Source organism: Neltuma alba, unplaced genomic scaffold (assembly GCF_004799145.2).
Source record: "Neltuma alba isolate B1F8T4 unplaced genomic scaffold, ASM479914v2 tig00011206_pilon, whole genome shotgun sequence".
Classification (NCBI taxonomy): Eukaryota; Viridiplantae; Streptophyta; class Magnoliopsida; order Fabales; family Fabaceae; genus Neltuma; species Neltuma alba.
The window spans coordinates 34,354-56,248 of record NW_021635930.1 but is presented as its reverse complement, the minus strand read 5'-3'; the positions used below and the strand labels follow the sequence as shown (position 1 = coordinate 56,248).

General features: G+C 35.2%; 2 protein-coding genes across 2 annotated transcripts; one reads left to right on the top strand and one right to left on the bottom strand.

Moving 5' to 3' along the window:
• Positions 1-1,375: 1,375 nt before the first annotated feature.
• On the bottom strand, positions 1,376-4,921 carry LOC114762289 (pentatricopeptide repeat-containing protein At4g16835, mitochondrial). Its single transcript, XM_028951756.1, has 2 exons — positions 4,815-4,921; positions 1,376-4,097 (listed from the first exon to the last, which is right to left on the bottom strand). Exon 2 carries the CDS (start codon positions 3,966-3,968, stop codon positions 1,911-1,913), a length of 2,058 nt encoding a protein of 685 aa, XP_028807589.1. The 5' UTR covers positions 3,969-4,097; positions 4,815-4,921; the 3' UTR covers positions 1,376-1,910.
• Positions 4,922-11,458: 6,537 nt separating this feature from the next.
• LOC114762297 (double-strand break repair protein MRE11) lies at positions 11,459-21,725 on the top strand. The gene is given in 22 exon segments (XM_028951766.1): positions 11,459-11,796; positions 12,140-12,297; positions 12,700-12,790; positions 14,133-14,252; positions 14,382-14,450; positions 14,528-14,619; positions 14,816-14,918; positions 14,994-15,101; positions 15,207-15,269; positions 15,415-15,486; positions 15,839-15,916; positions 17,186-17,248; positions 17,336-17,396; positions 18,113-18,195; positions 18,945-19,058; positions 19,274-19,351; positions 19,548-19,619; positions 19,739-19,858; positions 19,861-19,982; positions 20,320-20,407; positions 20,581-20,766; positions 21,366-21,725. Coding segments are annotated over 22 exon segments (2,112 nt in total). The 5' UTR covers positions 11,459-11,658; the 3' UTR covers positions 21,399-21,725.
• Positions 21,726-21,895: the final 170 nt, after the last annotated feature.

Here is a 21,895-nt window from a genome sequence, read left to right as displayed (position 1 = left end):
CAAATAAATTGAAGCTTTAAACTATTAAAATTAATGGAAAAAGATCAGCTCATGATACCCATCTTCATCTAAACATTCACCAGCTTCATCTGCTGCATTATCAAATTTATGCTTTGGATGTCCCTACAGCGAGAAACTGCAAGAAATGTCCCCAACGAAACCCACCTCCGGAGCGGTCTGAATCTAATCGGTCAATATTGAGTTGACCTCAGCATTCAAGCAATTTTTCCAGGACGAGAGAACACGACTCCTCTATGGAACCATCAGAGTTGGAGTACTCGTTTGGATGACGAAAATAGAGACGAAAGAATACTTCATTTTTGGAAGTTTTTCCTCTTAATATTATTTTTCCCAATCCAAATGAAACCTAAAATTACATACAGTTTTGGGGTTATGCGGGGCTTTGAACAATTTGGGCTGGCGATGAACGCTTGAACGGTATAAGGATCTTTGGAAGACAGAAAGTCCAGACATATCAAGATGCAGCACTTCAAGGTTGTATTTGGATTGGTGTTGGACAAAACTAACTTTTAGTCTAACTAACTTTTATAAATAAAGTTAGAATAAAAATCAGTTAGCATAATACAATTTATATTTGGATATGTATTTATAAAAAGTCAGTTAGAAAAATTAAAAATTTAAATAATTAAATAGAAAAGTGAGTTCAATTATAAAATGATTGAAAAGAACATAAACTTCATTGAATAGTAACGTTTGATATTTTAAATTTTTAATGTGATAATAGTTAAAAAAACCTAAAATTATTATGATAAAATAAAAATAGTTTTTGTAAGATTATAAAATAAAAATATTTGTCAATGAGAAAAATTTGAAAACACATTATAGATAATTACTTAAATATATATAATGAACAAACATGAATATAAATTAAAATTCATTTGATCTGATAAAAAACTTATTATGCTAGTGAAAGAGATGAGGCAGAAGAGAAAATATAAAGGTAAATCTGAGTTGGTATATTTTTAATGCTCATTTTTAATGATCACCATTTGAAAACTGAAATTTGAAATGGAAAAAGTCAGATTTTTTCTCCGTTGAGTCCAACTGAGGTTGAAGGCGAGAAGTTGGTTAGGTTTTTAGCCCATCCAAACAACCATTTGGTCCTAAATAAGACACAAACTACAGTTTCACGCTTTCCAATAGACTTTTATCATTACAACCTACAATCCAAACATAGCCCAAGACTGTTATTCCCATAGACTTTTACCATTACAAACTGCAATCCAAACATAGCCCAAGACTGTTATCATCGTTGCACCGAAGAAAAGACTGCTATCATCAAGACCTTCTAGAAACTTGGAATCCTCATACTCTCAAGGTCTGGGTACCATCGGCTATGAGCATCGCAAATAGAGAATCATGGATAGAATTAGCATTAAGCAATACGGCTCGCATGTTGCATACTATCACTTTCACAATCTCTATAATTTACATTCGTCTTTGTCAGCAAGAATACTGATCATCCACCATACTAATCATCCTTCTCCAGACATCAATTTTCATCAGAGAACTTGTGCATTCACCCCCATGAGAGATCAACTAAGGAGCATGCTAGAAGAAAAATGAGCTGATCACGTATTAAAAACCCTGATTTTCTTTCATATCAGTTTTTCATTGCAGAACACGTTTGAAAAACTTCTTTTGCAGGTCCAGGTGATTCCGCATACAAGTTCAGACAAAGATGGAGTTTTTGACTCTGAATCTCAGTTATCATAATTACTTACGCTCTCACTGGTCCTTTTCTTAAAGTCAATGCTCCTTCCAACATAATATAACACCAGAAGGGCGAAGGCAAAAAATTAGATAGTGGATTGGCATACTGGAAAGCCTGTGACAATAAAATTGTATCCTCAAGTTTAAAACCATGTGGGCACAACAATGTCACAAGCTTACCAATAATCACTGCAGGAGCAGAAACCATTCTTGAAGTGGTGAAACCTTGTGGTATCCCTAACAACGATTTCTTTTCCTTCAATAGCCGAGATATACTTAATTGCAGAGTGGCAATCTCCACAGACTCTCAAGTTTTTAAATACCCGAATTGGAAACCCCAGTGGAACCTTTAGGAGTCCAAATGCAATTGCCAGTTTCTCACTGTGGAATAAAAGAAGCTGTTCTTTTTGCTCCTCTCCTACATCATGCAATGCAAATTCAAGATCTGGCACGTAGCCAGCCAACTTCATTTTTCTTTCCAATTCCTTTAGTTTTTTGTGTATAGAAGCCAATTCAGGGTGCAACCTATCGTTTGATCTGAACTCGTGTACCACTTTGTTTACTTCAAGCCAACTATATCCAGGCGTCTTAACTACATTATTTTCTTTCATGGATCTTCGGATTCTAGCTACATGGTCCCACCTATTTTGTGCCGCATAAATATTAGCCAATTGAACATAACCTGCAGCGCTGGCTGGATCATGTGCAAGCAAATTTTTTGCCGCAAACTCAGCTATGTCTAAGTTTCTATGGATCCGACAGGCACCCAAAAGTGTTCCAAAGATGGCAGAATGTGGTTTAAAAGGCATATTCTGTATCAAGTATACAGCCTCAGATAACCTTCCAGCTCGGCCAAGAAGATCAACCATGCAAGTGTAATGATCTAGCTTAGCTTCAACTCCAAAATCCTTTGCCATTGATTCAAAGTAATGGACCCCCAGATCTGCCAAACCTGCATGGTTACAAGCTAATAATACTGCAATGAAAGTGATCCAATCTGGCTTTATGCCATCTCTTTTCATATCATCAAACAAATGGAGAGCTTTTTTACCAGCTCCATGTTGAGCATAACCAGAAATCATTGCATTCCAAGTTACGATATCCCGTCGTGGAATCTGAACAAACAACTTCCAAGCATCATTTAGATCGCCACACTTGGAATACATGCTAATCAGTGAAGTTCCTACTGTAGTATCGCAAATCAATGGAGATTTACAAATAAACTGATGAACTTGTTTACCCAATTGCAGTGCAGATAAAGTACTACATCCCAATAAAACACTGCTCAAGCTTGATGCATTAGCTTTAAATCCAGCTTCTAACATTTTCCTGAAGAGCTTCAACCCATCCTCTGCCTGGTTATTTTCAATATACCCTGCAATCATAGCATTCCAAGTCACCAAGTTCTTCAAAGGCATTTCTTGAAACAATCTTTCTGCTGATTGAACCCTCCCAAACTTCATGTACCCAGTTACCATAGCAGTCCATGCAACCACACTCTTTATAGTAGCTGAATTGAAAATCTCCAATGCAGAATCTAAATCCCCACATCCAACATATCCAGATACCATTGCACTCCATGAAACACTGTTCCTATCCGGCATCACTGAAAACAACTCCCTCGCCTCACTCATTTTTCCCATCTGAGCATAACCAGATATCATTGTATTCCATGAAGCAGTATCCTTCCCAGGCATATTATCAAACAAAGCACAGGCATTACCAATGTCAAAATTGTGCCAATAACAGGCTAGCATTATATTATAGGAAACAGTATCTGGTTGAGGGATTTTTTCAAACAGTTCACACGCTTCTTTAATTTTTCCAGGTTTCTTCGCATACCCAGCTAACATAGAATTCCACGTGATTGTGGTCTTGAGTTCCATATTTTGGAACACATGAATAGCAGAATCCAAGTCACCTGCTCGAATATAGCTACTGATGATCTTATTTGATTCAATAACATCACAAAGCTGATGCTGTCTCAAAAGTGAAGATTCTGGGGAAAAAGGAACAGATATTGTGGTTGTGGCAGTTCTCTGAACCATTCTAACAGAACTATCCCCCTTGGTTCCATGAGGAGGATTGTCCAAGATATCCGCAGAAGTAACTTTCCCGTTTGGTTTGTCATCTAAGGCTTTGATGGCCAAGTTTTGGTGTTTTCTTACCAATGAACTAAGATGGCATGCTACATAGTTTTGGTTCCTCAAATGAAGTGGAAGTGAATAGAACATACTTCATGAAGTGGAGGTGAGGCAAGCTCTTTTGACAGAAGAGTATCAGCAGTTCTGTGCGATAGTTTGTCACCAGCTTTCTCATCAGAAGGCATTTTCTTGGTCAAGTCATAAAAAACATCACCATCACTGAAAAATGCATTTACCACATGGACCAAAATTAGAGCAAGATCCTGCGATATATTTTGATCACACACACACAAGAAGAAGAAGGAAGGAAGGACGGAAGGAAAAAGAAAAGAAGAAAAAACAATATACCAGCTACTTAACAAACCAAAACCAACGCATCAATTTAATATTGTGACATGAAAATGCCAACCAAGCAATTATTCCCTCCCCCCATCCACCGCCCTAAAGAATACAGCTTTCCAAAAGATGACACTCTTATGTATTTCCTTGTAGTTCACTGAAGCCAGATCAAAATTTAAAACACAAAAAAAAAAAGTGGCAGAATGAAGTTACTGAGATTTTTTGGAAAATTGTGGTTGGAGGGAATATTCTTCTTCCCCGCATGCATTGCCAGAGACAACCTCTGCACAGCATATCAACCCACACATATAGCTCATAACTAGCACTGCTTCAGCATTTCATGTTAGTTCAAGTCAACACAAACCACACTTATGGTAATTTGTCAGTCCGCAAATTTACTCATTAACGATAACAACACCTTTACATAAATTTTGTGATCATATTCAGCAATAAATCTAGCAAAGAATATCCTTAATTTCCTCGTCATAAAACTATTATTTTAACAACAAAGTTCCATTATTTTCTTTTCAGATAAAAAACTTTAGACGGCAGCAATTGTACGACCAAAAAATGAAGAGGAATGAAGCAAAAACACACCTTGCTTTGCAATCCAAATCAATTTAGTAGAGAGAAGAGGAGGCTGCCTTCGAACTCGTTTATTCAAGGGAGAGGAAGAGCTGCCGTCGAACTTGATTAACCAAGAGAGACGGTCAGCTGCCAGTCGACCCTCGATACCCAAGATATCGACTGAGAAAAGGACGAAGAAAAAAACTTGCTGCGAATAGTGAGGGAGAAAGCGACGCAAACGGATTAGTGTTAAAAAAAAAAAAAAACTCTTTTTTGCCAGAAAAATTAATAAAAAACAATTTTACTTATTACTATGGACGATAAAATTATTTATTTTATTTTTCTCCAAAAAAAATATTTGGTTTATTGTGTTTTTAATTTTTTTTTTACCATGGGAGTTTATTATGTTTTTAATAAATCTAACTATTTCAACATATTATATATTATTTATTAAATAAATGCAACAATCTTCACTAATCATTTCATATCATATTATAAAACTCATTCCTTTTTGAACAATTATATACTAAAAATGTTCTTATCAAAATTATCTAAGCATGGATCACTTTGGCCAAAATAATATCATTATAACAGTGTAACATTCAAGAAAAAACCGCATTATAGAAATATTAATCCTAAATAAAGTCGAGTTCACAAAATTAATTTGAGGAGGTTTATCGTATAGTTTGATTGACTGATTTTTACTCTCTTTTTATGTATTCAGCGAAGGCCTAATCAACATTCAATTATATAATCCCTAGTTTAGGGTACATAACACCTATAATTGTTCAAAACCCATGAAAAACAAATCCTTCTATCCTGTTCCAAGCTCATATGTGCAAGGGAGCCTGCACAATTCAAACTGATTGAGAAGGTGAAATTGTAGGTTTTGATTGAGCAGTTTTTACTTTTAATCTTCAAATGCCATTTTTATAAGCAATCAAAATTCTCAAATCATCACTAACAAACTTAGGAAGTTAGGATGATTACTCATGAAATCCATTTTCATCTTTTAAGGTCGTTTGTAAAATTAAAAAACAAAAAAAAAACTTTTCCTTGTTTTCATTTTTGTGTTATTTTTATATTGAGCTTTAATTACTAAAAATACCCTTTCTTAATTGTCTTCCTCGTTCGATTTTTCCTCTTACTCTTCTACTCGTTTTACTGTTATGGCTGTGGCATTATGGAGATCTAATAAGGCCTTGTTTAGAATTAGCAGTAAGATTACTTAAAAACAATTTTTCAGCTATGGTTTACAGAAGACAAGGCAAGTCTTATGCTAGATGGATTTTGTTTTAACTTATATCAACCTGTTTATAAATCATACCCCCGATCTTTAATATAAAATCTTATTTGACTTTTATTTGTTATCATAAATATAAAATCTCAATTCACTTTGTCTCTTATATTTATGTATTTTTTAAAAATAATTCTTCTAATAATCGTAGTTCTAACCAATACACTTGATTAGCAACGATATTTTAGAAAAAATAATGCATATTTATTGCAAATAACTAACTCAACGATGCCAAAGAAGAGGCCGTTGCCGGAGAAGACAGCCCAATGAAACAGTTATCATCAATGACCACTCATTAAAAAGCCTGGGCACTCGAATCTAAAAATATCTTTATTTTTTCTGCCTGCATAAACATTTTCTGTCGTGACAGCGGACATCATTTTCTCCTAATGATGCTTTAAATATATGAACAATTGAACATAATAGCTCACTAATAAGAATCCTTCTCCTTCACCGTCTTGATCTTTTTCTTGTCTTTTTTTTTTCTGGTTGTTTTGCATAGTCATAGGACGAACGAGTACAAACAAATGTTTGGAATGTAATTCAGTAAAATAGTTGTCCTTATATGGAGTGATTTCGAAGCGCATATTTTCAATATATGGGTCACTCATTTTCTATGCAATGGGTGGGCACAGTGTGATTTTAAGCATCAAGCACGGAAGATGGAATTTAGTTAAAGAAAATGAATTAATGATTTTGTTAAAGTATTTGAGACTGGTGTATTTGGTGGGTGTCTCATTAAGGATAACTGTTTCAATATTGGAACTGGGTTGTCTTCTTCAGCAACAGCCTCTTCTTTGGCATCGTTGATTGCCCAGGCTTTTCCCCCTTCCTTATGCTGATGTGGCTCTCATATGGCAGCTTATTCATGCCAGGTTGGATGACTCAGTTTGACTTATAGATGATAAGGATACAATTTTTAAGTTGAGTAAATATCAAGAACTGAGTTTTAAACGAGTTAAAAGTTCAAGGACTGAATTATACCGAATCATAATTGAAGGACTGAGTCACAACTGAATTAAAACTTGAAGGATCAAAAGATTAATTTTTCCTATATCATATTATAAGACTCATTCCCTTTTGAACAATTATATACTAAAAATGTTTTTATCAAAATTATCTAAGCACGGATCAGTTCGGTCAAAATCATGTCATTATAACGGTGTAACATTCAAGCAAAAATCACATTATAGAAATATTAATCCTAAACAAGGTGAAGTTCACAAAATTAATTTGAGGAGGTTTATTGCAGAGTTTGATTGACTAATTTTTATTCTCATTTTATGTATTCAGCGAAGGCCTAATCAGTATTCAATTATATAATCCCGAGTTTAGGGGACGTAACACTTGCAATTGTTCTTGGGAAAAACCCATGATAAACAAATCCTTTCATCCTGTTCCGAGCTCACGTGGACAAGGGAGCTTGCACAATGCAAACGGATTGAGAAGGTGAAATTGTAGGGTTTGATTGAGAATTTTTACTTTTAATCTTCAAATGCCACTTTTATATAACCAATCAAAATTCTCAAATCATCACTAACAAGCTTAGGAAGTTAGGATGATTACTCAAGAAATCCATTTTCAACTTTCAGGCTCGTTTGTAAAATTAAAAAAAAAAAAAGGTGTGCTTTTCCTTTTTCCTGACTATTCTTAATTTTAATCAATTTTATTCTCATTTTTGTGCTCTTTTTATATTGAGATTTAATTACTAAAAATACCCTTTCTTAATTGTCCTCCTCGTTTGCTTTTTCCTCTTGCTCTTGTACTCGTTTTGCTGTTATGGTCGTGGCAATATGGAAATCTAATAAGGGCTTGTTTGGATTTAGCAGTAAGATTACTTAAAAACAATTTTTCAGCTATGGTTTACAAAATACTACATTATTACCTCTGGTTCTTAATATAAATATCGTTTAATTTTTATTTTAGTCTTAAATATAAAACCCTAATTTACTTTATTTATCATATTTATGTAATTTTTTTCAAGATAGTAATTCTAATAATTGTAGTTTTAACCAATACACTTGATTAGCAAGGATATTTTAGAAAAGACAACACATATTTATTACAAATAACTAACTTAACTTATTTTTTTAATTTTTTTAAACTAGTTAATTAGTTCGTATAATTAGTACCGTCTTATGCTGGTGTGTATAAATTTTTAATATAAGCACCCTCAAACAAGCATTCAGCTGATATAAATCAGACGTTGACATGGCTTTGACGGGAACAGGGAAATGATTGGCTACGGAGTCAATTGTGTGATTATGGTTTCGAGTTGTTTTAGGACTGACTATTATGGCTGTTGGGCGTGACCTGGGTTCGTAAAAGTGGAATCTCCGGAAGCAGTGTTTTTTTTCCCCAGTTGTTTTTCTCCCTCTTTGGACTTGGTGTGGTTCTGGGTCAAGACATCTTCCAGTCATTTCATATGATGTTAATAAATTTTGCCAAAAAAAAAGGTCTTTAATAGGATTTTGGATCTGATCTTAGAGAAGATGACGCAGAACTAATATGAAGTAAAATTAATAATCTTAAAGGACCATGAATAGATTAATAATCATGTCGTAGGGATTTGAATAATTTGGTTTCGAGATTCATCGCTGAAGATATAGACATTACAAGTTATTGACAATACTCTCTAGCACACACTAACATGATATGGCTTCAATTTCTTGAGATGTCTGAATTAGTTTTTTAAAAATGATTTTATGATATATAAAATAAGCATGTAAGATGAATTTTATTTCAATTTATGTGAAAATATTTTTTAAGTACTGTTATCAAATTCCCCATACTCAATTTCAGCTCATCTGTTTGAATTTCATGCATAAATATAATTATATGAAATTATAAGTAGAATCACACGTGAAGCTTGAGGGAAAGTTTTACAGCCCTAAAACATTTTATTCAAATTCCCTTTTATTCCCAAAAAAAAAAAACATTTTATTAATAACTTTTTTTGTCCAAATTTGCCTACCAATTTTACCTATTATCGTTAATAGTTAAAGTTAACTATTAAAATAATAACATCAATCATTAATATTTTTAATAGTAAGAAGTAAAATTGTCACTGGTTTAAATTTTTAGGACAAATTTGATTAAAAAAAAAAAACTCCCCCCCCCCCCCCCAAATGAAAACTGTGAGGACAGGACATTCACACATTAACCCAGCTTTTTATTCGAATTTCGCTCTGCCCTTACCCTCTGTCAGTCTCATATTTCTTTTTCCTTAAGTGTGAAGATACGTTGAAGGCAATATTATTCTGGGGTTAAACAGCGGCAGATTTCTCCATTAGCATTTAGCCGTTGACAGCGATAGCGGGGGAGGGATTTCGAATTTTTTATTCATTTCCATGAAGTTTCCAGGCCAATAGGAAGAATAAGATTAAGAAGGTGGTGAAAACATTCCCATATCGTTTGATCCAGTTTTAAACGTTCTATACGCACGATCTTGCACAAAGCCTTTTCGCACGATCCAGTTTTAAACGTTTTATACGTGCGATATTCTGCAGTCCACCTTCAACTGGGCAGATGTTTCAAATTACACACTTTTTCCCCTTAATCTCTAGAGAACTAGTTGTTGCTCCAGAATTAAAATAGATGGGTTTATTTTAATTCTAAATATAAGGTATGATTACACATTATTTCATTCTTCTAAATTCTCCTGTTATTGCATGTTTTTTTTTTATGACACTCGTAATTTTTTATACAAATAATTAGGAAAAAAATTGATAAAAACTAACATATATTTTTGTAAAAAATAAATTTTTTGAACTCCAAGTCTCTAATTAATTATCTAACTTGTATATATAAATAAATAAAGAGGAATAGTAAATAGCATGGTTATAAATATGATCTGGGATGGCGCGATTGTTTGTGTCTAGATTGACTTCTCTATTATCAATAGTAACTGCCATGGGTTCCGCCATCACCACTCCTTCAGCTTCAATTTGGTTAGTACTCTTGTTTTTCCCACGTTTTCTTGCTCTGTTTCGCCTCTTCCTTAGCACAGAGCCATTCCTAACAGTTCTTTTGTTTTTTTTTTTCCTGCTCATATTTGATGCAAATCAGTCCAGATAAGTTCATACAAGCAGCAAAGAATTTTTATGGTAAAATGAGTTCGTTGTTTCTCGACATCAAAAAAAGGATCAAAGATTCTGGAGATGCTGTCGTCGCTGCAGTGAGGTAAATAATCTGTTTCTCAGTTCTTCTTCTTCTTCATCTTCATCAGCAACAGGATATTTAAGGCTTCCATCTTATATCATTGACATGGCGCAGGAGCATTGAGGTCGATCTTCTCAAAGAAGCACTGGATGTATTCGACAAGGGGTTTACTTTGCTCATCGGCTCAATATTCGCCTTGAAGCTCACTGATACACGGAAGGCTTTCTTCTCTGCAAACTACTCTGTTATGAAGGCCATGTTTCTGCTCATATTCGTTTCGTGTTTGACAAAGTTTTTGGCAACGCTGTCTCAGATGCATACGAGGAACATGGCTCCACTCCTTGTCATGCTTCTGCTCGACAGTGGAACTTCTCTTTTAGCTCTGAGCATGATTTCAAGGCCCATTCTGTGGACCTCTGTGGTCCTATGGCTCTGTATTTTTGTGCTGCTTGGTTATTGCTGTTTTCCAGAGCTCAAAGAGCAGATCTTACAAATCAAGACATGGATTTGGAATCACAACCCAGAAGGTGAATACCCACCGGTGGACAATGGTCACAGAGGCCGACCCTGATGAGTACTGAATAGTAACGTGTTTGACGCGATTCTTGTTTAAAAGCCTTGCTTCAGGCTGTTATGTGTCTGTTTTACCAACAGTATTTAGTCCTGTGTTATTCCTAATGAGAGAGGTTTTGATCGTCTTAAACTTTCGACTTCGAGGACATGGGAATGCAGTCTTCAATTTAAAACCACTAGATAGTCATATAAAAGAAAAGTGGGAGTTTGTGTTTTTTGGGTTACATATATATACATGATGGTATGTTGGTATTGTATTGTTATAACTAGTGATAATGTGTGTTTTTTAATTTCGGAGGGATTATTTTCTTGTTATTATTATTGGTCAGCATCATTTTATGACTGGGTCATCGAAATTTCAACTAAAAAAATTTAAATTAACCAGCCAAAAAAAAGTAAAAATTTAAATTAGATTAGAAGCGGCCGCTAATGTTTTTCACGAGAAGAAAATAATCATTACAGCTACAACTATAATATTACAAGCATAATCACCAAAGAAGTTCATAACAATATCTTAACTTCTAATTATTCTCAAAATAATATTGGCAAAAAAACTATTTTTGGGCTCCCGCCATTTCAAAAATTCCACCTTTGACTCTGAGTTTGACTCCTTTTGAGGAGCGACGTCGTTCGCGTCAAGTGTGGGGGATTTTTGGGGTTCTCTTCCTCTTCCCGACGACCGCCGCGCCCAAATTTCTCGATCACCAGCACTGCAGTTTCTCCTTTTCAGCTTTCTTCGTCTCCTTCTTCACCTCAATCCCCGCTACCTTCTTCGTTCGCAACTCTCACTTGTCATTTGTCGCATAGAAACACTCCTCATAGCATTGCGAGGAAGGTTTATCCATGGGTGACGCTAGCGACACGCTTCGCATACTTGTAGCTACGGACTGCCACCTTGGCTACATGGAGAAGGACGAAATACGACGTCACGACTCATTTCAAGCATTTGATGAAATCTGCTCAATAGCTGAGCAGAAGCAGGTAATTCCCTCCTTTTTTACTTAATCGTTTTTTCTTTATACTTCTTCTCTCCGTAATGTGCTTCTCTACTTGCCTGTGTTATTGTGCTGATAGATTAGCTTCGTTGATATTCTATTGAGTTGCTTCTATTTCTTCGGAGTGAGCATTTGTTTCTCAGAATTGGGAAAAAAAAAAAACGACGAAAGGAAAAAATCTTTGCGGCTCAAAAACTGGTTGATGGAAAATTGCTTCTCTCCTCAGTCTTTCGCATGTTGTTTTTGTTTCAAAATATGCTTGGTGTGCATGCGATTATATGTCAGCTCATGGAGAGTATTTGATGGAATGTATTTGTATACGGTGTCAGGTTGACTTTTTATTACTTGGCGGCGATCTTTTCCACGAGAATAAGCCATCGAGATCAACGTTAGTTAAGGCTATTGAGATTCTCCGTAGACACTGTCTCAATGATCTGCCAGTGCGGTTTGAAGTTGTCAGCGACCAGACCGTTAATTTTCAGAATGTGTAAGAAATTTATGTAATTAGCAACTAATTTTGGCAGGTATATTTACTATGTTATTTCCAATTACATAATTAAGCTAAACTCTCTGCTAGTCCTGCTGATTGCTTCTGCAGCAATATATAATCATATTTAGGCCATCATCTTCTAGAATTTTCTCTGCTCTTTAATCCTTTTTCTGCTTAGACTGATTCTGCTACATATACTTTCTGTTTACCTTGCTTTTGCTAATGAATACTCCATTTAATGCTTACAGAGAGGTTAACGTGCGATCACATATTTATGTTTATTCACGCTTTAGATTCTTGAGCATTCTCTTTGCAATTGTGAAATACCTAAAACTCAAAGCTTAGCTTCACTTGGTTCAACGTGTACACCTTGTTTCTTTTCTTTTGTTTTTTAAACAGATTTGGTCATGTGAATTATGAAGATCCTCACTTCAATGTGGGCTTGCCGGTTTTCAGCATTCATGGAAATCACGATGATCCAGCAGGCGTGGTATGAATATTGTCATAAAATTATATATATATATATGTATATAATTCTTGGACCATTAATTACTTTGATTGTCAGGGCTATTGTCGTTTGCTTAAAGTTTTTCTGTTTCTTATTTTTACAAAATACAAGATTTCGACAGGATGCTATTCTGCTTTCTTACTGATAAACCTTAATAATTGTAAAACAACCAAACATCATTCAATATTTTGTAAATCTGGTGTCCTTGAGTTGGGGGTTCAATGTTGCATTTGAATCTGACCAATTAAGTAGGCCGGAAGCAAAACAACACATTAGAAAGTCCTCCACAGTTGTTCAAAATGATTGTTCTGGTACTGGTTGCATTGGAGCACTCCTTTCTTTGAATGTTGACCTTTGATTGTAAAAGGCATAATGGTTTTAAGGTTTTAGTTATTCATCATTCAGAAATTTTGTTGGTGAAATTTGAAAATCACATAATACGTAGTTGTTGCCTGTCGGAAGAAGGACAAGTATCATTCACTGTCATTTGAAAGGCACGACTCAACTGTTATTTTTTTGTGAGGGGCCAGGAACAGCGAGAGTACGAAAGGAGTCATGATCTCCCGCCAGGGGTTGGACTTGTGAGATTACAAGTGGTTTCTTTCTTTTTATAGTTCTGTGTAGGCAATAAATAGTTTTGTGGATAGACATTCATTTTCTCATTATCCCATTTTCAATACTAGGAAAAGAAGACTTTGTTATTTGGATACTTTCTTTAGCACTTCTTCCTAAAAATTTTAGTTAGGACATTAAGTTATTGATCTCTTCTGCTGCAATGAGTTAAATACAGATAGCATATGCAACTTTTCAAAGTTATTATAGTTGGAAAAAAACCTCTTATTTGCTGATAGTGTGATAATCTATTTTGGCTTGTCGGTTAGGGAGATATCATTATGATATCATGTCACATGTATTTCAAATTGTGTTGTTAGATTGAATGTGAAAGGAAAGTGGAAGATTGCATACTATGAAATTGAATACTTTGTTTGATGGTATATATGTGGTTGATCAAAAACCAAAAAGTATTGGTCATATTTCATTTAAAAATTAAAACCCTTGTCTTCCTCTTGCAACCTTTATTAATTTATTGGTGATAATAATTATTAGTAATAGTAATTGATTTTTTCTTTTTTATACAATTATTTTGTGTCATACTATTTTTGTACGTCTAAGTTTATATTTCCTTAAATATTTTTATGGATTAGGAAATCTAGTTTGATGTCTATTACTTTCAATTAATAAATTAGTGAATGTATGATATAGTGAGTCTAGAGGTACTCTTTACTACAAGAAATATGTACTCCTCACTAAATGATTATGACAGGACAACCTTTCTGCAGTTGATATTCTTTCAGCGTGTAATCTTGTCAACTACTTTGGAAAATCTGTTCTCGGTGGTTCTGGTGTTGGACAGATTAATGTCTACCCTATTCTTATCAAGAAGGTTCGTTTTGATTATTACCACCAGGATGCGGTGGCTTTTAGTGTAATTTTGTCATTCATTAGAATAATGAGAAAACTAGAACCTTCCAATGTGTTAACCACTTCTGAGATATATCTCCACGAGTTGCAGGGTTCAACAGCTGTGGCTCTGTATGGTCTGGGGAACATTAGAGATGAAAGGCTCAATAGGATGTTTCAAGTATGCTCAGAGAAAATTTTCTTTCAAGCAGTTCATCTGTGGATTTAATTGTGCTCACTTATGTATTTTTCCTTCAGACACCACATGCTGTGCAGTGGATGCGGCCTGAATCTCAGGAAGGATGTCAGGTGTCTGATTGGTTTAACATTTTGGTACTTCATCAGAACAGGTTTGTACCTGCCTCTATGTTTGTTCTCTTTAATAGTTTCCATCAAATGTTGTGCTTCATGGTAAGATATTGATCTGCATGAGATCTGCATCTGCTTACTGTGCTTGAACCTTGTTTGTGTGCATTGTTTACAGCATCTAAGTTTTAGATTTTAATCTACTTGGAGGTTGATCCAATTTTCAAACATGGCATGCAGAGTGAAAGCGAATCCAAAAAATGCAATAAATGAGCACCTTCTGCCTCGTTTCCTGGACTTCATTGTGTGGGGGCATGAACATGAATGTTTGATTGACCCACAGGTGCGTTGATTGAAGATTCGCCCATATATGCATTATGGTATTACACTGTTTAGCTTAATGTGGATTTTTCTTTAGGAAGTTCCCGGGATGGGATTTCATATTTCACAACCAGGTTCTTCAGTTGCCACATCACTGATTGATGGAGAATCAAAACCAAAACATGTACTTCTTCTGGAAATAAAGGTTGTCGATGTAGAAGAATCTAGAAAATGGTTTCATAAGAGCAGCTATCATGCTTTATATTATTTTTTATAAATTTCAAATGCTTAAATTGATTATTATTGATAGGGCAATCAGTATCGTCCAACTAAAATACCTCTCACGTCTGTGAGGCCTTTTGAGTATACTGAGGTAAGATGATAACTGATCTTATTTTATTATCCATTGTGATTAGGACAGGTATCGCATTTTTCTTTCTGTTTTAAAAAACACATAATTAAGAGAATTGAGACTGTCTGTTTGCTATTCATAAATCAATTAAAACTTCATGTTGCAGATTATATTAAAGGATGAGCCTGATATTGATCCCAATGATCAAAATTCAGTTCTTGAACACTTGGACAAAGTGGTATGTAGGTTTCTTAATATTGATGGTAATTTTAGTTTCTTAATTAAATTTTCTCCTAGTGCCTTTTGGTTACTCATGAAGGCTTTACGGAAAAGGCAATTCAAGTTCCTTGTAAATAGATGTTTTCTTCTCTGGTTCCATAAGAAGGCTATTTTGAGATGAAGCTTGGTCATTCGATTATATTAGAATTTGTCATTCTGCTACAAAATGTGGTCTGGACCAAAACAATTTTGTTTTGTTTTTCCCTGTGTGTTTCATTCAACTTTTGGCTAAAGTAACTGCTCTTGAGATTTCCCATTTTCTATGGGTAATGTTCTAGCTAGTTTATAGGAATAATATTATAATGATCCAGGTTGAAAAGCTGCTAGAGAAATCAAGTAAGAAGGCTGTCAATAGAGCAGAACTTAAACTTCCACTAATACGTATCAAGGTAATTGTCATGTATGGATTTCATCTTTAAGTTTACCTCTATGCTCATTTCTTCCTAATTTACTGCTCACTGGTTTTTATGATACACTCTTAGAAAAGCTGGTTATCTTCAAACACTGATTGGTAATTCCAGGGCAATTTAATGCAACTTAGCTTCTTTTTTTTAATAATTGTGACGTGAATTCAATTTCACAAATCCTTTGTAAGGGCATGTTTGGTTCAACCCCATTACATGTCTGTAATGATAATCATGATTACATTACTATAAGTAGATTGTTTGGTTGCTCTTTAGCCAGGTAATGAAGTTTGCAATAGCAATGATGATTGCCAAAAATTTGGTAATACTCATTCATACCTCACTCCCTATGAATGAGTATTACCATCCATGACAATATTTTAAATGTCTTTTACCCTTAATATCTAAAATGAAAAGGCACAAAATAGCTCAAATCAAATCCTTCCCTCTCTTCATCTTTGCCCCCACCCTCCCTCCTTCCCTACCTTGCTGGTGTCCATGTCGACATCATGCCCCTCCTCCTCCACCAAGTTTGAGGCCATGAAGGTATCCCTTGCTAGCATCACTCATGTCCACCATTGCTCTCCTCCTCCTCCAGTGTTGGTAGAGCTATCGTCTCTGATGTCGGCCTTTTTGAAAATACAAGTATTGGCCTCTTCAGATTCGAGTAGCACCAAAAACTCACGACCACATCTCCATCTCCTACTTCCATGGTCACACCTACTGTCAACAAGTTTTATGTTTTTGTTTCAGATTTGATTTTCATATCTATGTTTCAGATTATTGGCCAATAATAAAAAATTTGATTTTCGGATCTGATTTGTATGTTATGGGGTGCTGCATTTGAATTTTGATTGTTAAAAAGAAAAGGGAGATTGCATATGAACCTTGCTTTTGCCATGGGTGAAAATCAGAGGAAAGGTGAAGAGGAAGGAAGAAATTGTGCAGGGACATATTGGTCGTTACATTCTGTTTTTAATATGATTAAATATAAGAATTAAATTTTCTGCAACATTCTTAGATATCAAACCAAACGGATTCATGGTAATGAGCATTACATGTCATTACATTGTAATCCACTGCATTACAGTCATACAGAGGTATGCAATTGATCCAAATGGGCTCTAAGAAATTTAGCTTTACAAATTTTTATTTGAGCTACAGTCAGTCCATTGGCTATAATGGACACCTACTGCTTCAGATGGCACTATGTTTTTACCGAACAGTCTTAACCTAAACAATATGACTCTGCAGGTAGACTACTCGGGATTTATGACTATAAATCCTCAAAGATTTGGGCAGAAATATGTGGGGAAGGTACCTCTGTTTACCTGTTGATAGTGAACTACTACTAATTCTTGGTAGATATTTTTTTCTGCTGTTGATTTGTCCTCATTATCTTAGGTTGCAAATCCCCAAGACATTCTCATATTTTCAAAGTCTACAAGAAGGGAAAAGGGCGAAGGTAATTTAGATTGTTTTTGTTTGCTCTTTTTAATTCATATGATCAAAAGGGCAAGGTATTTTCTTTTTATTCATATTAATTCAACAAGTCCCATCTATGGTACTTGATTGTGTATTAGTAGTACACCTTAAAAAAATATTTTCCTTTTGGAATTCTTGATAATCATCTTTCATTATGCTCAATAGTTTTGATACAGCATGATGCATGCATGTTCTTTTCTTTTTAGCTACTTTTTTGCTATAACCCTTTTTAAAGAAATTGAATTAACCTCTCAAATGGTTTAGCTCTGAATCCCGGTGTCACTCTTTGTTCATATGATTTGTTCTGATAGACAGTGGGCTTCACTTGTGATGATAAATGTGACTAAAACAGCAATGGAGAGAACAGAAAGACCATCCTCCTAAGATTTTCTTATTTGTGGAAGCTATAGTTATGTTGTGTACTTTGACATCCCATGCTACTTAATGTGGAACTTAGACATCCCATACCATTTTAGTCTCCATCATAGTCATATACAAGAAATTTACAATCTCTATGGAAAATTACAAAACATAATGCAAGTTAGTCAAGTGACATGCTTGAAGCAAGTGATTATAATTTTGTTTGAGGCTGGAAAGATGGCGAAAACATGGTGAACTTTCCATTTGCTATTCTGCTTTCCAAATCTTGATATGGTATATCCTTCAGATATTTTTGTTTGGTTCTTTCAACTGTAGGTAAAATTGGTGATTCAGAACTACTCCGTCCAGAAGAATTAAATCAGCAAACCATAGAAGCATTGGTTACTGAAAATAATCTGGTATTAAGCCTTTTAGCCTTTTCTGTTATTGGCTTTTATAGATAATTCATATTTGAACAAAGGACCAACACGCAGATTGACTAGTCTGTGCACTGTATTGTTATATATCTCTCTAGAATCTTGGTCTAAACATTTGTTCAGACTTGGTTTTCGTCCTGTTTTCTCTTTTTTCAGGAAAAAAATTTGGAAGGGGGGACTTAGGAGGAGTAATATATTCTCCTTAAATAATAGAAAGAAGAAAAGACATTGTTAACACAGGAGATTTCTACCTCTCTCCATATTGGTCAGGGCTTTGCTGGTTGTGTGGAGAATAGAGATTAAGAGATATGGTAGACAATGTTCATGGTATCAGGATTCACCTATGCTTGCATTGAAGTTAATAAAAATTGATTGTAATATTTAGGATAGGACAGAAATGACAAATATAATGGGCTACGGTGGCTCCTCTGCGACCTTCATCTGATCTATAATACAACAATAGTGATGAATGACAAGATAAGCTCTTAAAGATGATGAGGGAACTACAAAACTCCTAAACAATAATAAACTCTACTATATTTATTGTATTCTATCTTATCATCAATAAGTTTTCTTCATAATATGAAAATAAATTCTCTGACTGGATAAGATTAAAATCCCATCCCTGTTGGATGTTCTACTTTAACAGGTTTCTCTGTGTTGATAATAAATTGTACCAGATCAATTTACTTATATGTTTTTGACAAATCTGCTGTCTAATGATTTTGCAGAAAACAGAGATACTTCCTGTCAATGATTTGGGCATTGCGTTACACGATTTCGTGGACAAGGATGAGAAAATGGCATTCTATTATTGTGTGAAATACAATCTTGATGAAACACGAGTGAGCATTCTGTATTAAATTAATCTTTGATATGTCTGTGGTCTGTGCTACCTTAATTTTGGAGCATCCTCCCTGTATGTTACATCATCTTGCCTACCAAGGATCTGCATCTTATTTTTGTTGTTCCTGCTCGCATTGTGTAATGGATATATGTTTCTTGTCCCTCCTCTTCTCCGTTTTTGAGGCATTGATGACTTAGTTTTGTGCTTATGCAGAACAAAATTGCCAAGGATCTTGACACTGTGAAGTTTGAAGAGGAAGATTTGATTGTTAAAGTTGGAGAGTGCTTGGAGGTTAGAAGACTCCTTGTTCGCCTTTTCTTTTTTGATTTTGGAATTAAGTCTATCCTTTTCTTTTTGATTTTGGAATTAAGTTGTCTCCAACTCCAGTATGATTTTGTGGACAGTAGTTCCCTTTGGTTACTATGGCCTCTCACCAATAGTTCTTGTGACTGACCTTATTGATGCTCTTCCTCACTTCTCTCTTCAGGAACGTGTCAAGGAGAGATCCATCCGTGGCAAGGATCCTACACAGTTCACTTATAGTGCTCAACCATCGGAGGTAATCCCAATATTACACATGGTACCCGGTATTTGAGAGGTGATGATAAAGTATCATTTTAGGCGCCAGTGTTTGCCGTCATTTGTATTCTTAGCTTCTTGTTTTTCCACTCTATATAGGAATTCCGAAGCAGAAGTGCTGCTGGATTGGAAAGTGCAGTTTCCTTTAGTGATGATGAAGATGCCATGCAGATATCTGGCTCAAAGCCAAGCACTAGAGGTCGTAAAGGGTCCTCTGGACCATCTCAAACTCCTTCAAGGGGGAGGGGGAGGGGCAGGGGCAGGGCAGGGGCAGGGGTAGGAGTTCCAGCGCCATGAAGCAGACAACTCTTGATGCATCATTAGGGTTTCGCTCATCTCAGAGGTGTTTATTAGTGATAGATGGATTATTCAAATTTCTTTGATTCTTTGCAACGAAGTAGTAATTTCAAAGGAGAAATGAATATCGATCAGTACAAGTCTCAGTCTATTCTTGCTGATTTTGATTTGCTTCATGTGTCCCTGTTGTGGCTTGTATGTAAACCAGCTTATGAAGGCATATATGATACTCAAGCATGAAAAAAATCGATAGCGCCAGATAGATCCATGATTGGGCATGAAGTCTTCCTGTATATCTATATTTTAGTATTTTAAGATGATTTGTCCTCTGTTCTTGTCAACCATTTGTTTTTGTGGTACCTGAGGCTCTCTTGTTAAAGCAGGTTTGCATCAGGGAGTGTTGCTGATGATGATTCTGCTTCTAGTGAAGATGCTGGAAAAAATGAAGTAGAAGAGATTGATGGCAGTTCGGTATGGGCCGACTCCTTTTTTTTTAATTTTTAAAATTGAAGCACATTGCTGATGATGATTCCTTATGTGCCGATCCAATACTTTGTGATATGACAATTTTGTGAGCCTGATACAATGATTCGTCTTTGAAACATATTGAGTAAAATGAATTTCTTTCTTTCTTTGTTGCGAAGGAAAATGAAGGGGAGCTCCCAGGAAGGAAAAGGGCTGCTTCAAAGGGACGAGCTAGAGGATCTAATCAGGCTTCTAAAAGAGGAAGGAAATCAGATAACTCTTCAATCCATAAAATGTTCATGAACAATGATGACGATGACGATGACGAAGACAATGTTAGAAAGAAATTGAATAAGTTACCTCGGGTATGTATTTCTTATGGTTTCTTGATTTCTTTCCGGTCAATTATATATTGCCATCATGTCATGACTATTCAAAAATTTGGTTCCCCCCCCCCCCCTCCTTTCGTTCTCCCCCTTTTCTCCTCAAGGATGTTGTTCCAAAGTGGTTTTCTGATTCATTTACTTTATAACAACTCTTGTATGCTGTCAATGGTACTTGTAGGTTGGACCAAGTAGAGCCTTAGTATTTGACTTTAGATTTGAGAGGCAAGGATCACAATATTTATGCCAACTGGCATGTCTCTGAATACTAATAAGGCTGTCCATGTCAAAATATTGAACGTATGATACTTTCTGTTCTCATCCGTGCAATGTACTACACTTAGTGGGATTGCCTGCCCTATTATTAGGGAACTGGGAAGTTTAATTTTGGTGATTCTAGCAAGAGTTAAATGCATTTTTTGATTTAAGAATTAAATGCCGTTGGGTTAAGATTGGTCATTCATGTCCAGAATATGACACTTGCCTTTTTGTTTTATTGGGGTACATAAAAATAACATGCTTTCTTGAGATTTCGGTGTTTCATCTTTTTACCCTGGAAATGACAGCTTTTGTTCTTGCAGGTAACAAAAAACTATGGAGCTTTAAGAAGGTGATCATCGGGTTAACTATTTCCCAAAGGTCTTGCTCGCTATACATAGTATTAATTACCCGATAAATTACCTTGTATAAAACTTTTTGATTATGTCTAGTAGCGGGAAATCAAGTGATGAAGGGGCTGGGCACAGTTGAGAGTAACAAACGGAATGGGTGAACCCTAGTAGTCTAGGTTATCCTACATGCTCTCTCCGCCCTCCCGCGAAATTTACTAGTGATTCATACTCCAGAAACATTTAAATGGTTAGAACTCGGATGCATGATGTTTATCAAGTTTAAATGATTTATTGTTTTTCGTTGGCAAAAAATAATTATTGTTTTTGTAATTTCATAAAAATTTCAATTTGTTTTTCTGGTTTGGGACTAGACATTTTTAATCCTTGTATCATTTTTAAATGATTTAATTCTCACCTTATTTCATGATTTAATACGAACAGGGTTGAATTTAGTGAAAATGTTAGTTCCTTGCAATCAATGTTTTAAAAACCAAACTATA

What these genes read in the sequence shown, in the direction of transcription:
- LOC114762289 (XM_028951756.1), bottom strand. Translation starts at nt 3,968, where the DNA reads ATGTTCTATTCACTTCCACTTCATTTGAGGAACCAAAACTATGTAGCA.